Below are 14,612 nucleotides of genomic sequence, written 5' to 3'. Positions count from 1 at the left end.
GCTGGCTGGTTTGCCCTGAAGGGTGCCCCGGATCAGGGTGGGGGTTCCCTTGAGGCATGGGGTGGCCTGGGAGAGAGGCCTATGGTGGTATTCAGGCTGGCCACACCCACTGGGGACACAAACAAAAGCCCTGGTATCTCGGATATATTTATCATCTATAATTGACACCTTGTAGCCTTTATCAGAGGCCAGGGCTGACCAGGGTGCCAGAGAAGCTTGGCTTCCTCCATTGCCAGGGAAACCCAAGCCTCTTGTTTGCTGCAGCTCAGTGACCACAGCCATTTTGGTTGGGTTAATTTGCATATTTGCTCCTGATTGTTTGGTGGGTGTGGCTTGTGGGTGTAGCAGAGGGATGGTTAATTTGCATGTTCCTCTTTTATTAGTGTAGATAATAGTTGCTAGAATTTATATAACACTTTGAAGTTCCAGAAGATAATGTATTGACATATATTATCTTTTTTGTTCCTGTTATTTATGCATTCAGTGGTTGTATCTTGTAGTTGTCTGACTGGGGATGAACCTGCAAACTTGATATATTGGGACAATGCTCTAACCAACTCAGTACCCAGCCAAGGCTTGACATACACTGAGTGGCCAGATTATTATGATGTCTGAATGCATAATAATATGACCACTCAGTGTATATCCTATATAATAAAAGGCTAATATGCAAATTGTCCCCTTGACTAGGAATTTGACCAGCAGGCAGGATGGCCAACCACCCATGTCACCTCTCCCTGGCCAGGCTGGCAGGACCCCACCCATGCACTAATTCATGCACCAGGCCATATATATATATATATATATATATATATAATATATATATAATATATATATATATATATATATATATATATATATATAATATATATATATATTATACACACACACACACACACACACACACATACAATGAGTGGCCAAATTATTATGTGTTCAAAGTCATTATAATCTGGCCACTCAGTGTATATTATTTTGAGCCTCACCCCAGTCCTTTATAGACAGAAAATGGAATGTTCTAAATGATTTCTCTAAGATCACATAGCAAGGATGTAGTGAGGTTGAGGCTTGACATTCAATTCTTTTTTTACCACATATACTATTTACCAACCCAATATGTGTGGCAATATTAGTAAGCGGTTTGCATATAGACTATAATGTCACTATTTTTGTAGCTTTATTTACAAACCTGTGATGCTGCTCTGTGCACAATGTCAATCTTGAAATAGAAAGCTTCATTACTCTCTGCATTAAGTTTTGTAATGGAATGAGTCAGAGGCTCCTTCAGATTTGGGCTGTCGACAGGCATTTCTGAGGGGCAGCCAAAGCAACCCGGGGTAAAAACCTCCCCTGAAAGAAGAAACAGATTTTAAGTCAGTGTGTGCACTGAAGGAACAGTCTAGCCTAGTACCTCTCCTGCACATTGTCCAGCACTAATTCGTAGAGGGCCATGTGCAGCCTAAAGGCCAGTAGTGAGCGGGTAGAGGTTGTCTGTGTGACCTTCACCTTACTGCCTGCCCTCTTTTCCTCTCCTCAAAGTCAAGGGTATTTAGTGAAACCTTCCATCAGAAGGTGTTAGCTAGTACACCTTCAATATCAATGAGCTGCACTGTTCCTAAGTTTTTGCATTTTTGAAAGAAAGTGTAAAAAAGGAACACTTAATTTAAAGGAATGATTCTCTGGTGGGAAAATTTTAAGTCCTCTGATTCTAGTGAGCAGGGAGCTTCAATGATGCTTCTCATTGTGGAATGAATGCAAACATCTTCCAAACAAGAAAAGCCAACTCTTGGTATAAGAAACACTGGCTTGACCATAAACTTGCACTATTTCACTTTCCCCCCAATATAATATGCAGGAGGAAAAAAGTATTTAATTGAAAGAATTTTATTCTAAGTGGTTAAATAGGAGATACAGTTTCCCCAATTTATAAGACCTGATGCAGTGACATCTGATTCACAAGAAAGACCAGCTGACATTGCATCTGGAGATCAGCTTTGCTCAAAAAACATATCTTTCCTTCCATCACCATATTACCTCTGGCCAATGGGAGAGCAGTCCCAAGTGCATCAGCTATAGGTCAGCTGTGCAGAAATGGGGTAAAGCTGTAAAGGTTGTTGATTATATCATTGCACCTAAAGCACAATTCCTATAAAAAGACCTCAGCAGTTGTCTTAGATCAACATGTACTAATATAGCACAAACATGTATTATCACATACCTGAAAAAACCTGACACTTCTGTGAGAGTGAAGAAATTCTTAGCTGAGGATCCACGTGTGCAAGATCTGTACATCTACCGGTAACCTGGTTTTTTAAAAGTAAATAAGTTAAAAAGTTTTTAAAGAACTTTTAAAGTAAACAACTAGTAAAATTAAATATAGGATGTTGCCTTTGCATAGAAAACAGAACAAAATATAATTCTACTGCAAAAGAGAGAATCAGAAACAATTAGGTATTATTATCAACAATAAATGTATTTACACAACACATGAACTAAGATGACAAGAATACCTACCATAGAAATAATAATCATAAAGCCCAGCCAGCATGGCTCAGTGGTTGAGTGCCAACCTGTGAACCAGGGGGTCACAGTTCATTTTCCAGTCAGGGTTTATGTTCAGGTAGCAGGCTTGATCCCTAGTGTGGGATGTGCAGGAGGCAGCTGATCAATGGTTCTCTCACCCATTGATGTTTCTATCTCTCTTGCCCTTTCTCTTCCTCTCTGAAATAAATAAATATAGTTTAAAAATAATATATTTGAATAGGTTAAATATCTTTTAGAAAGACAGAGAATTCCAGTACAGCCCGTGTGCTCTGTGGTTGTATATCAACCCAGCAATCAAGAGGTCACATTTAAATTTTGTGGTCAGGGCACATGCCCAGGTTTTGGGCTAGATCCCCAGAGTAGGGTGTGCAGGAGGCAGCTGATTGATGATGTTCTTCTCTCATTGATATTTCTATTTCTCTATCACTCTCCCATCCTCTCTTTCTAAAAGTCAATAAAAACGTTTTTTAAAAAAAAGGGCAAAGACTTCCAAATTAAGTTAAAAACAAAATTAATATATGACATTTTTAAGAATAATGTAATATAAAAGGTAAAAGTAGATCAAACACAATGAATAATAAAACTATATGAAGTAAATATAAACAGAAGAAAGATCTAGCATATTATTAATACTGGACAAAGTAAAATTCAAGGTAACAAAAAAACTCACGATGATAGCAAAGAAGACAATTTTATATTTATAAAGATATAGGACTTGTATACATGCATATAAGTACAACCAATGGACACAAAACTCTGGGGAGGCAGAGAATATATAGTGGGGGGGAAAATGTTAAAATATGTACACAGATAATAATTTAATAAAAAAAGATATAGTCTAGAAGCATGGAGTTAAAATACAGAAGACAGAAATTAGATTATATGTGAGAAATAGATTAAAATAATGGTGGTGGAGAAATTTTATATACAACTATATATTTAAGGTAGACCAACTGGACAAAAAAAATAACATAATAAAAATGAATAAAATAATAAAAAAGTATTTAGGTGGTATGACCTATATGACTTAAATGATATATTTATAACTCTGACACAGATATTTTGAATTGTTTTTTTAAAATATATTTTTTATTGATGTTTTTACAGACAGGAACAGAGAGGGATAGAAAGTTAGGAACATTGATGAGAGAGAAACATCGATCAGCTGCTTCCTGCACACTACCTATTGGGGATGTTCCAGCAACCAAGGTACATGCCCTTGACCAGAATGGAAATTGGGAACCTTCAGTCTGTAGGCTGATGCTCTAGCCACTGAGCCAAACTGGTTAGGGCTGAATTGCTTTTATGTTAGGTTACAAGAAAGGCTCAATATATTTCCAAAATGAAAGAATACTTACAATGTCCTTTGATCTCAGCACCAAAGGAAGAAGATTTCTAAAAATATATTTAAACAAATAAACAAGAAACTATCTACTTGGAAATCTAAACACATTTGCCTAAATAGTCAGGGTCTTATTTGGATAAGGAAAAATATAAAAAACAAAACAAGAAAACTGAGAATTTTACAGAATGTTGACAGAGCCGCACTTGAAATTATACTCATGGCTTTATATGCTTTTGCAATTTAAAGAAAAAGAGGCAAGAAACAAACAAAACAACCTCAAACCGAGTTTATTTATATCAGAAAGTTAGAAAAGGAAAAGAATAATAAATAGCCTTAAACAAAACAGAAAAGGCAGAAACAATAAAGCAAAACTGATGAACTAGAAAACAGAAACCACTAGCATCAGTAATAAATCTAAATGGTCATTCTTGGGATAAGAAAAAAAATCAAATGCAAAAAAAAAAAAAAGCATCATAGCAAAGGTAAAAAGATTCTAAAAGTATAAGAGAATAATTATGAACAAGTGAATGCTACTTTAAATCCCAACAAAATGGACTCTTTTCTGGAAAACTATAAATAACCAACACTATCTTAAACACAAGAACAACTTTAAATGGACCAGTAACTGAAGAACAGAGAATACTATCATTACTCTCAACTTCCATTCCTTTTCTCACCTTCAAACAACATAGATGTTTTACAGATAAATAATTTTTTAAAATTAAAGAAACATTTAGTTCTTTGCTATGTAAACTGTTTCTGAATATAGAAAATAGTGGCACACTACCCAAGTCAAAAAATAGTGGCTAACCATCTAACTACAAAATAGAAGGCACCAGGAAAAGAGGAAGACCAAATATGACATGGACTGACGATTCCATAAGAGAAGCCACAGAAATGAGTCTACAGGTGCTCAACAGAGCTGTTCGGGTAATGACAGTGTGGCCATCACTCATTCATAGGGTCACGAGGAGTCAGAGCTGACTCAACTGCATGTAACACATATCCAATTCATTCTAGAAAACTATAATCTGAACACCAAAACCTGAAAAAATAGGATATACACACAAACACACTAAGAAAACTATCAAACCACTTGCGCTTATAAAGATGTAGATTTCTTAAACTAAAAATAAAATCCAAATGCACATTTAAAGAATAATTAACACTAGGCAAATAGAGTTTATGAATCTAGAGGTTATTATTAAAAAGTTGTCAAAACAACGTAACAGATTAAATTAGAAATACATAACATGATATTTGAATACATATTTAAAGCATTTGTTAAATTCTAACACAAATTTCTTTTTTTTTTCTTAAATTAAAAAAATTTGTAGGTGTGACCTTGGTTAAATATATAAGTTTCAAGTGTACAATTCTATAATATGTCATCTGTATACTGCAGTGAGTGTTTACTACCCAAAGTCAAGTCTCCTTCTGTCATCACTTATCCCCCTTTTATTTTCTTCTACTTTCCCCCAACCCCTTTCTCTCTGGTAATCTGTCTGTGAGTTTTTGGGATTTTGTTTTTTTGCTTAATTCTTTCAACTTTCTCACCTAACCCCGCGAGTTGTCTCCCCTCTGAGAGCTGTCAGTTTTTTTCTCTATATCTATAAGTCTGTAACACCAATTTCTTACTAAAAAACCAAACGAAGTTCTTTAAAAGCAGGAATGTAAGGATGTAAAGATGCTTCTTTAATATGAATGCCTACTTGGAACCCATAGCAAATATTATAAATGACAAAATTCTAGAGATGTTTCCAATAAAATCAAGAGTGAAACACAAATATGTGTGGAATATGTCTGGAAGTTTCCTCAATTCATTGAGACACAGAACAAAACTTGAGCATTGGAAAAAAGGAGATAAAATAATACCTTATTTTACACATAGAACAATCAAAAGAAAGAATGCAGAGCTGTTAGAGTTAATCAGAGCTCACTTGCAGAATATAAGGTAAATATATCTAAATTGATACATTTAAATAAAAATAATATTAAAAGTTTAATTCTTCAGAGCAATAATCAAAAATAAACAAATAAAAAAACATGCTTACAAAACCTAGAAATAACTTCAGTGAGCAACGTTCTGGATATATAAATATATAGATTCACACAACTTTTAGAAGTTTAAAATAAAACTTGACTAAGTATAGATGTATGCCAAGTTCTTGACTGAAAAGATAAAATATATTACACATATCAACTCTTCTTAAATTAATTTAAATATATTTTTCTTGATTTCAGAGAGGAAGGGAAAGGGAGAGAGACATAGAAACATCAATGATGAGAGAGACTCGTTGATTGGCTCCCTCCTGAACACCCCCTACTAGGGATCAAGACCACAACCTGAGCATGTGCCTTTAACTGAATTGAACCTAGATCCCTTTTGTCTGCAGTCCGATGTTCTATTCACTGAACCAAACCAGCCAGGACCCCTCTATCACTTTTGATATTTACATTTACTTTATATATTAAATGAATATGTATTTACACTTATATATATATATTTAACTTACCATGTTATAACCATTTTACTAAGTCACTAAAAAAATCTGTAAACATTCAAGGACTGCATATATTCTACTGTATGGATACACTGTAATTTATTTAAACATTCCCTAATGTTGAAAACATTTCCAAAGTTTTTCTAATAATAATGCTAAAATTAATATCTTACTGTCTGGGTTTTTCATTTTCTTCCCTCACAATGGAATTGTAGAAGTAGAGTAACAGACTAAGGGCTTGAAGCAATCACCTGTTTTAAGTAGTTTTCTGCTAAAATGCAAATGTCCCTGAGATGGTCATTGTGTCTTAGGTATCTGCACATGCACTAACTACTGCTACCTGGTGATACACTCTTGTAACATAACTTTGGTTCTGATAAAGTGATGTAGGCTCAGGATTGTTATTAAAAAGGGGAGGAAAGGGGAGGGGAGAGAATAAAATAAGCAAAGGCAAGTTTGAAGTTAAGGAGTGTCTTGGGCAGAGCTCAGGAGCACCGGGAAGGACCTTAGAGGTGGGGCAGGATAGGAGACAGGAAAATGTGAAGACATGAACGGACAAACTTGATAGGGCATCATTTTATATCAGGCACTGGTTATATATGCAAATGCTTATTGCTAGATGTACAGAGCTTGGTAAGTAAGGCAGCTTGACTAGTGACATGGAGAATGTGGCTGTGAATTCATGCACGTCATCTAAAATCTTAGTGACCAAGTCTTCCTAGGTATCTGAGTATTCCCACACCTGTAAATACTGGATACCAAATGCTAATAACTTTATAATTCAATTTTTGCCTACTTACACCATTGGGAAGGGCCTTGCAGTCTTGGGTTAAGACTTTAAAATTCTCCTTGGAACAATTAGTTTGCTCAATTAAGTAAGTAACTTCATAATTCCATCCGGACTCCATCTGAAACAATGTTGAATTGAGTAGTTAAAGGGCAGTTTAAACATTATTCACTGTGTTATGAGGAACTTAGAATATTGCCTGGCATATTTAAAGTACTCAAACATGTAAACTATTATTGCTAGGCAAATGTCATGATTGAATAAGTATTAAGCACTTTATGACTCTCACACTCCTCAACACACACACACTCCGATAAATCTATATATATATAAAAGCCTAAATGACCATGGCAACTGAAACAATTGTACAGTTGACTGAACAGGCTGTGTGGGGTGACCAGGTTGGCAGGGGGGTTAGTGAAGGATGACCAAACGACTGAGCAAGCAGTCTGCATGGGGCTTTCAGGCTGGCAGGAGGCCAGCTGGGAGTGACCAGGCCAGCAGGGAGGAGCAGTTAGGGGCAACCAGGCCAGCGGAGGAGGGCAGTTAGGAGTGATCAGGCTGGTGGGGCTGGCAATTAGGGGTGACCAGGTCGTGGGGCAGGGCAGTTAGGGGCAACTAGGTCAGTGGGAAGGACTGTTGGGGGCAATCAGGCCAGCAAGCAGAGGCAGTTAGGGGTGATCAGACCAGAGGTGGGCAGTGATGGGTGGTCAGACCAGCAGGCAAAAGTAGTTAAGGGTGATCAGGCTTGCTGGGGGGGAGGAGGAGGGAGGAAGGCAGTTAGGGGCAATCAGGCAGGCAGGCAGGTGGACGGATAGGAGCCAGTAATCCAGGATTGTGAGAGGGATGTCTGACTGCCAGTTTTGGACAGATACATGGGATTGGACCTAAACCATCAGTCGGACATCCCCCAAGGGATTTTGGATTGGAGAGAGTGCAGGCTGGGCTGAGGGGACCTGGACCCTCCCCCTCCCATGCACGAATTTCATGAACCGGGCATTTAATCTGAAAATAAAAAAGCAATATATAGGTGGAATTACTGAATTTCCTTAAGTAGAACCTAGCAACATTTTCTCTCCCAGGCAACAGAAAAATAATGTCCTTTTGAATTTTGTAAAATATTAATAATATTCTTTCAGACGTTTAAAAAAACCTTGGAGCTAGATAAGTTCTCAGGTTCCCAGACAGTAAGGCAGTACTTTTTTTGCTGCTTTATCTTAGGCTAGTCCCACCCTGATAGCTTCTATGAACATAATTGAGTAGGACAAGCTCTTGCATGAAGGCAAGATGGGTGGTCTATTGAAAGCAGGGACTGTTACTGACTAAAGTGAGTCCCTCATAATTAGACACTGAAATTATGACCCAGTCAACAGTCAGTAAAGACTTAGTAAAGTGGGTCAATGAAAAGGCCAGATTTCCAAGTATTTCATTTTTTTTAATGATATGAAAACTATAATTTAGAGAGTTCTCAGAAAGCCGTGCCACCTGTTTGGGTTACCATTTAATATTTTTGAGCCATGTTTGACTCATGATAGCTAAGTGATAATGTAATTTTCTCAAAACCTTAAGGCTAGACTGATCTTTTCATCTGACCATCTCTCAGAAAAACATGTATTTCTGACTACCCATTCATTAAAACCCACCGTAGAGCAAAGGGTCTGATTAGCCACACTTTTCCCCTTTATATATTGCAGTTTCTGAATCACTTTTACTCAAGAGAAATATCTTTACCTCCTATGCCAGTCAGATGAGGACAAAAAGAGCTGCCTCACCACCGGTCATGGAATCATAGGCTTTCTATTGACCAATGGTTTATTTTAGGCAATGAAACCCTAAACATAAAGATCCAACAAATTTTAACAATACTGTGAGAAATGAAAACTAAAGCACAAACCTGTCTCTCTGACTTTTTTACTTCTTTCACAGCAAAGAGGTGGGAATGATCAGTGTGGTTGTTAAAATGTTGAATGGCATGTCTCAGAACATGGTCCAAGTCATGGGGGACTGTTGCTATGGGGTACACGCAGCCATGGCATTCATACTCGTAGGTCACCACAGCGCCCTCGGCTTGACAAAGAAAAAGTAGACAAAAGGGCAGTGTTAATGAGCAAAACCCACATTCAGATACATGGCCCTAAATAAGTAAGATAATTTTGAAGACTATGGTCAGCAGACTTGCTAGTAAATTCTATTATGTATTAGAAAAAGGGAACACAGGATTGCTTTCTAAACAAAATATTTTTTTTTATTGATTATTTTACAGAGAGGAAGGGAGAGGGATAGAGAGCTAGAAGCATTGATGAGAGAGACATCGACCAGCTGCCTCCTGCACAGCCCCTACCAGGGATGTGCCTGCAACCAAGGTACATGCCCTTGACTGGAATCAAACCCGGGACTTTTCAGTCTCTATGCTGACACTCTATCCACTGAGCCAACCCGGTTTCAGCAGAACTGCATTTTTCAGAATGGAAAAAATCTAATATTAATTTAGAAACAATTTATGTGCATACTATTGTGTATAATTATTTTAAAATTATTTAAAAATTATTGTAGTGCCATAACTGACTTGGCTCAGTGGATAGACTGTTGGCCTGCATTACGAAGGGACCTGAGTTCAATTCTGGTCAAGGAATATGTCTGAGTTGGGGGCTTGATCCCCAGTGGGGGGTGTGCATGAGGAGGACAATCAATGCTTCTCACTAATCATTGATGTTTCTATCTCTGTCCCTTTCCCTTCCTCTCTAAAATCAATGAAACTATATTTAAAAAAATAATTGTAAATTATAGAAATAATACATTAATTTATCCTCTTATAAAATAGTAAAATGCTATAGATATAATATTACTTTTTTTTTTTAATGTTTGTTGATTAAAATTCTTGAAGAGTCATTAGGATATAATATGCTTTGTATCAATTCATTTCAACAAACATGTACATATTTTTCTCCTGCTGTAATAATATGTCAGGTGCTCGGCTAGACTGTGTGGGTTATGTTAACTTGTTAGTTATGGCCACTGTGGTGTGTTGGGGAGCATAGGAGACTTGGTTGGAAAGTTGTAAGGAGGACATTCTGATAAAAGGAATGTGTGTGGAAGGCCGCCTGCCCTATTTATCAGAATTCTGACTTAGTGGAGACATAGGGAATGTCAAAGGCAGTGCCCCTAATTATGCCTTGACTTTTCCAAACAAGTCTGATTACATACAGACCCCAGGTGTTTACTGGAATCTTTATGCTTAATCCCTGGATGCTCTTGCCTAGAGGACAGGGTAAACACATGTGTCCTCCCAAAATTATTCATTCTACTGATTATATCTAAAGATAAAAAATGCAATAAAAGGCTAACAAGGCAGGCAATGCAGAGCCAGGAGCCCCTTTGTCCTGTCTTTCACCATTAAACTGTGTCTGAGTAATCTGTTCATACATCTTTCAGGTGCTGCTGGTCAGCCCTACAGTGATGAAGGTGTTGGGCAAAGTTGAGTGGGAGGGACTGAACTGCAAATGGATATTTCAAAATAATCAGCAAGAGCTTGGAAAGGCAGGAGGCCAGAGTGAGCTCTAGAAAGACTTTTTTGAGGAGAAGATGCTTGAGCTAAGAAGGGTGTAATGTGGTCAAGGTCAATTGGGCAACATAAAGTGTGAGTGTGAGAAGAAGGAGCAAAGGGAGGAATGGCTCTCAAGAAAGAAGGATGAGTCAGGGCAGCATGTGGGATGTGGTGTATACTTTTACCTGTTTTTTTTTTTTGTTGTTGTTTTTTTTAATATATTTTATTGATTTTTACAGAGAGGAAGGGAGAGAGATAGAGAGCTAGAAACGTCGATGAGAGAGAAACATCGACCAGCCGCCTCCTGCACATCCCCCACCAGGGATGTGCCCGCAGCCAACATACATGCCCTTGACCGGAATCGAACCTGGGACCTTTCAGTCCGCAGACCAATGCTCTACCACTGAGCCAAACCGGTTTCGGCACTTTTACCTGGTTTAAAGTGGGAGGCAGGGACTGATGATTGAGGTCTGGACAATTAGTAGAGTGAGTCTTTTGCTGTGGAGCCCAGGCCATTCTGCAGAGGCCAGGGGTTATGAACTATATTGCAAGGGTCATGGGCTCCTTGGTGAACCTGATGAGAACTATGGCGCCATCTCCAGGAAAATGCCGGTATTCACAAAGTTCTCAATATAATTTCAGTGTGTGCATAGACCCACTGAAGTGAATGAAGAGTGGTTGGCAGTAAGGATGGGTTGCCACTGACGGGGTGTTAATAAAATAATGTAAAATATTGAAACAGGAGCGAGCTTGGATTAAGTTATGTTTATAATAGATAGCTTTAGCCTGCTGGTCAGTAGAGGCACATGCTGTAGAGGTGAAGTCATGGAGGCTTCTTGGGCCCATTTGCCTTGGGCTCTGACTGTCCAAGTGTGTAGGACCCAAACAGAAGCATGAGCAACAGTGTTCTACAGCAGTGTCCCTCAGTTACAAGTAGGTGAACACAACTCTTCTTGCATCTGTTTCTTGGCACTCACTCACTCCATAAGCATGTGTGTCAGAAAAAAAGATTTTCTGGGTGACTATTTATAGCTTTCCTCACTGCTGTCCCATTGCAGATGTTATGTTGCATCAGGACAGTGGGCAAAGTTAACAAACTGGAGGGGATTTACGTGGGAAAGGAGAGAGAATTACTGATGGGAGGACAAAAGACTGATGAACACAGAAGGGAGAGGGGAAAGAGAGTAGAGAGCAGAAGCTTATTTGCTGACCTCAAGGGCAGCTGTGACTAGGGTAAAGGAGAGATGGAGAGTCTTTTGAGGGTGAGAGGAGTAGGGAAAGATGCAAATTCATTTTTGCCAGAAGGAATGATTTTTCATCCTGCTCCAACATTTCTAGGGAGGATTTAAAATTTTTTTTTAAAGATTATTTGGCCAAATAGGTTTCAGACGAGGAAGTGTCGACCTAGTAGTAATTGCAGAACAATAAGGTGTGGCAAAGAGCTTTTTCTCTCCTAGTATATAAGTGCAGTGTTCTGCATTATGTGAAAATTTGCTTATGAGATAAAGTTCTTAGACTAAGTAATAAAAAACAATTCCAACCTTTTTTAAAAAATTGTGATTTCTTTTCTGTTTTCAACTGCTTTTCTTTGAATGCCACTTCTTGCAAGAGCTGAAACTCAAGAAATATAGTTTTCCTTATGGATGACTAAGGCCAAGACACAAAATTGCTCCTCCATTGATGTTCAGAAGTGTCGCTGAGGATGCTATTCTTGAGTCTGCTATACTAAAACCCTATCTTGCAAAAGGCCAGTTCTGGGTTGGCTTTTGTGATTAACATTCCCTATATGTGCCCATTCTTCTGCACCCAGCCACCGTGCCACCAGAGGGCAGGAGCTAATAGTGGTTATCTCTGCATAAGTGGCTCCATTTTTACAAGGTCTAGTATATCAACTCTATTAATTGATAGCTATAGGATACTGGGGAAGATATTTAACTGTGCTGGGCCTGGGTTTCCTCATTTGTAAATGAGAGCATTAACACTTGCCTTATAGAATTGTTGTGAGGATTAAATAAATCAACATATGTAAAACAATTAGCACTGTAGCTAGCAATAAGTGCTCAATAAATGTCAGCTATGATTACTTTTATTCTGATGATGATTACATACTTATGCTTGAAACTTCAAGCCTGCCATCTAGTTTCAATCTTCAATAATCCTCTGCAGTGAGAATTACTGTGATTCCATTTTCAGGAAAAGGGGAATAAAAAAGGTGAAGAGCTTTTGAAGGATTGCAGGCCGGATCTGACCTCAAATCCTATGCTTTTCTGGCTGTAGGACACCCCTGTAATTGAAGCATGTGGCATGTTTTCTAGTCCTTTCTCAGAGCATTTGCACACCCCTAATTGAGAGCTGCTGACCAGGGAGAGTCCAGGGGATGATTGGCAGGAGCCTGGCCCCACCTCAGGACTCTGTCACCACAGACCCCAACCCCCACCAAGGCTGCAAATGGCCTTGTGCAGCCACCCACTTCCCTCTGGGAAGGGGCTTTGTCCAGTTTATGCTCCTGGGCAGTGCCACCCTATATATCAGCTACCTGGAGTAACGTGGCAGGTCTGAGTTGTCACGGAGAAATCCCTATCCCGATGCCTCCTCCTTATGGTGGCCGTGCATTCTCCTGTGGCCTAGAAAGAAAGAAAAAGGAGACCATTTATTTTAATCTTTCAGATGGAGAAGTGTACCTAGTGCTGTTGCTAAGTATGGCATTTTTCTTGTTTAAAACTTGAGATTCTTTTCTAACAGAGTTTTGAGACACAAGAATGAAATGATTTTGTAGCCTAATCATTATTATTTACAAGTCATTGATATTCATGAGATGTCCTGAGGAGAGGCAGTGTAGATAGTGAGATTTAAAATAATGTTATGTTTGGAGCACTGGACATATTTCTTTTTCACCAAGGTGAACACAATGCCCTAAAACTAGCCTGCCAGACTCTCTTCTTAAGGTTCAACTTCAGCCAAAACCGGTTTGGCTCAGTGGTAGAGCATTGGTCTGTGGACTGAAAAGTCCCAGGTTCAATTCCGGTCAGAGGCATGTACTTTGGTTGTGGGCACATCCCCGGTAGGGGGTGTGCAAGAGGCAGCTGGTCGATGATTCTCTCTCATCGATGTTTCTAGCTCTCTATCTCTCTCCCTTCCTCTCTGTAAAAAAATCTTTAAAATATATTTAAAAAAAAAGGTTCAACTCCAGGGTTCAACTGTACAGAGGATGTGGAGTTTTTGATACCATGGTAATACCCAGTTATTCACAGAAAAGGAGCAATGGGAAGGCCAAATAGACACAGGCCCAGTAAAGTCTGGGTGATGTAGGGAAGGTTCTTCTCTGTCACTCACACCTGGGAACATAGTTGGTATGGCCAATGCAAGCATGGGAAGATTTCAGATATTAAACTCCTAAACAAAGTTCTCTCTCTTGCACACTTCCCTGCATGCTCCCTTATGGCCCCCAGCCATAAAACCCCCCTCCCCCCCTTTCCAAACACTCATACAATGGACTGATGGATGGCCCATAGCCTGATGCTTTGCCTGACCCAGCTCCACCATGGAATGGAAACTTGGCACATTGGTTTGGCTTTTGGCTCTCTGAATCCCCAGCTGCTCCTCTTTTACAACTGGTTTAAGGGAAATGGCACTTTAGAAATGCAGATGTGTAATTCCACACAAATAAAGATCTCTCATCTTCCTGTGTGACTCTTAGAAAATCCTTTTTCTCAAGATATCGTGAGGACCAGTTCCCCAATGTCCAGTGGAAAAAGGAATCCCTCACTTCCCACCAGTGGACACCCCATTGCCATTAATTACATTTTGACACATTAAAGAGGTGAGTCCATGGACTCTGGAAAGAGTGGATTGCTTTCTGGCAGATACTGGCTGTTAGCTCCCTTAGGT

The 14,612-nt window shown here is 38.9% G+C and overlaps 1 protein-coding gene and 1 long non-coding RNA gene across 2 annotated transcripts in view; one reads left to right on the top strand and one right to left on the bottom strand.

Moving 5' to 3' along the window:
- LOC311616485 overlaps positions 1-14,612 on the top strand; it is a 122,353-nt gene that overhangs the window by 64,365 nt on the left and 43,376 nt on the right. The window lies entirely within an intron of this gene.
- The window catches only part of LOC311617358 (kininogen-1-like), a gene marked incomplete at its 5' end in the record, with an annotated part of 49,883 nt that overhangs the window by 9,777 nt on the left and 25,494 nt on the right, over positions 1-14,612 (bottom strand). Inside the window, 5 exons of the mRNA XM_084873790.1 lie at positions 1,190-1,350; positions 2,219-2,303; positions 7,194-7,301; positions 9,075-9,247; positions 13,261-13,348. Coding sequence (XP_084729916.1) covers positions 1,190-1,350; positions 2,219-2,303; positions 7,194-7,301; positions 9,075-9,247; positions 13,261-13,348 — 615 coding nt within the window. The remainder of the gene's footprint in view (positions 1-1,189; positions 1,351-2,218; positions 2,304-7,193; positions 7,302-9,074; positions 9,248-13,260; positions 13,349-14,612) is intronic.

This window comes from Pipistrellus hanaki, assembly GCF_964339955.1.
Source record: "Pipistrellus hanaki genome assembly, chromosome: 2".
NCBI classification, from domain to species: domain Eukaryota; kingdom Metazoa; phylum Chordata; class Mammalia; order Chiroptera; family Vespertilionidae; genus Pipistrellus; species Pipistrellus hanaki.
The sequence above is the reverse complement of the archived record's forward strand: the minus strand, read 5'-3'. Positions and strand labels throughout refer to the sequence as shown.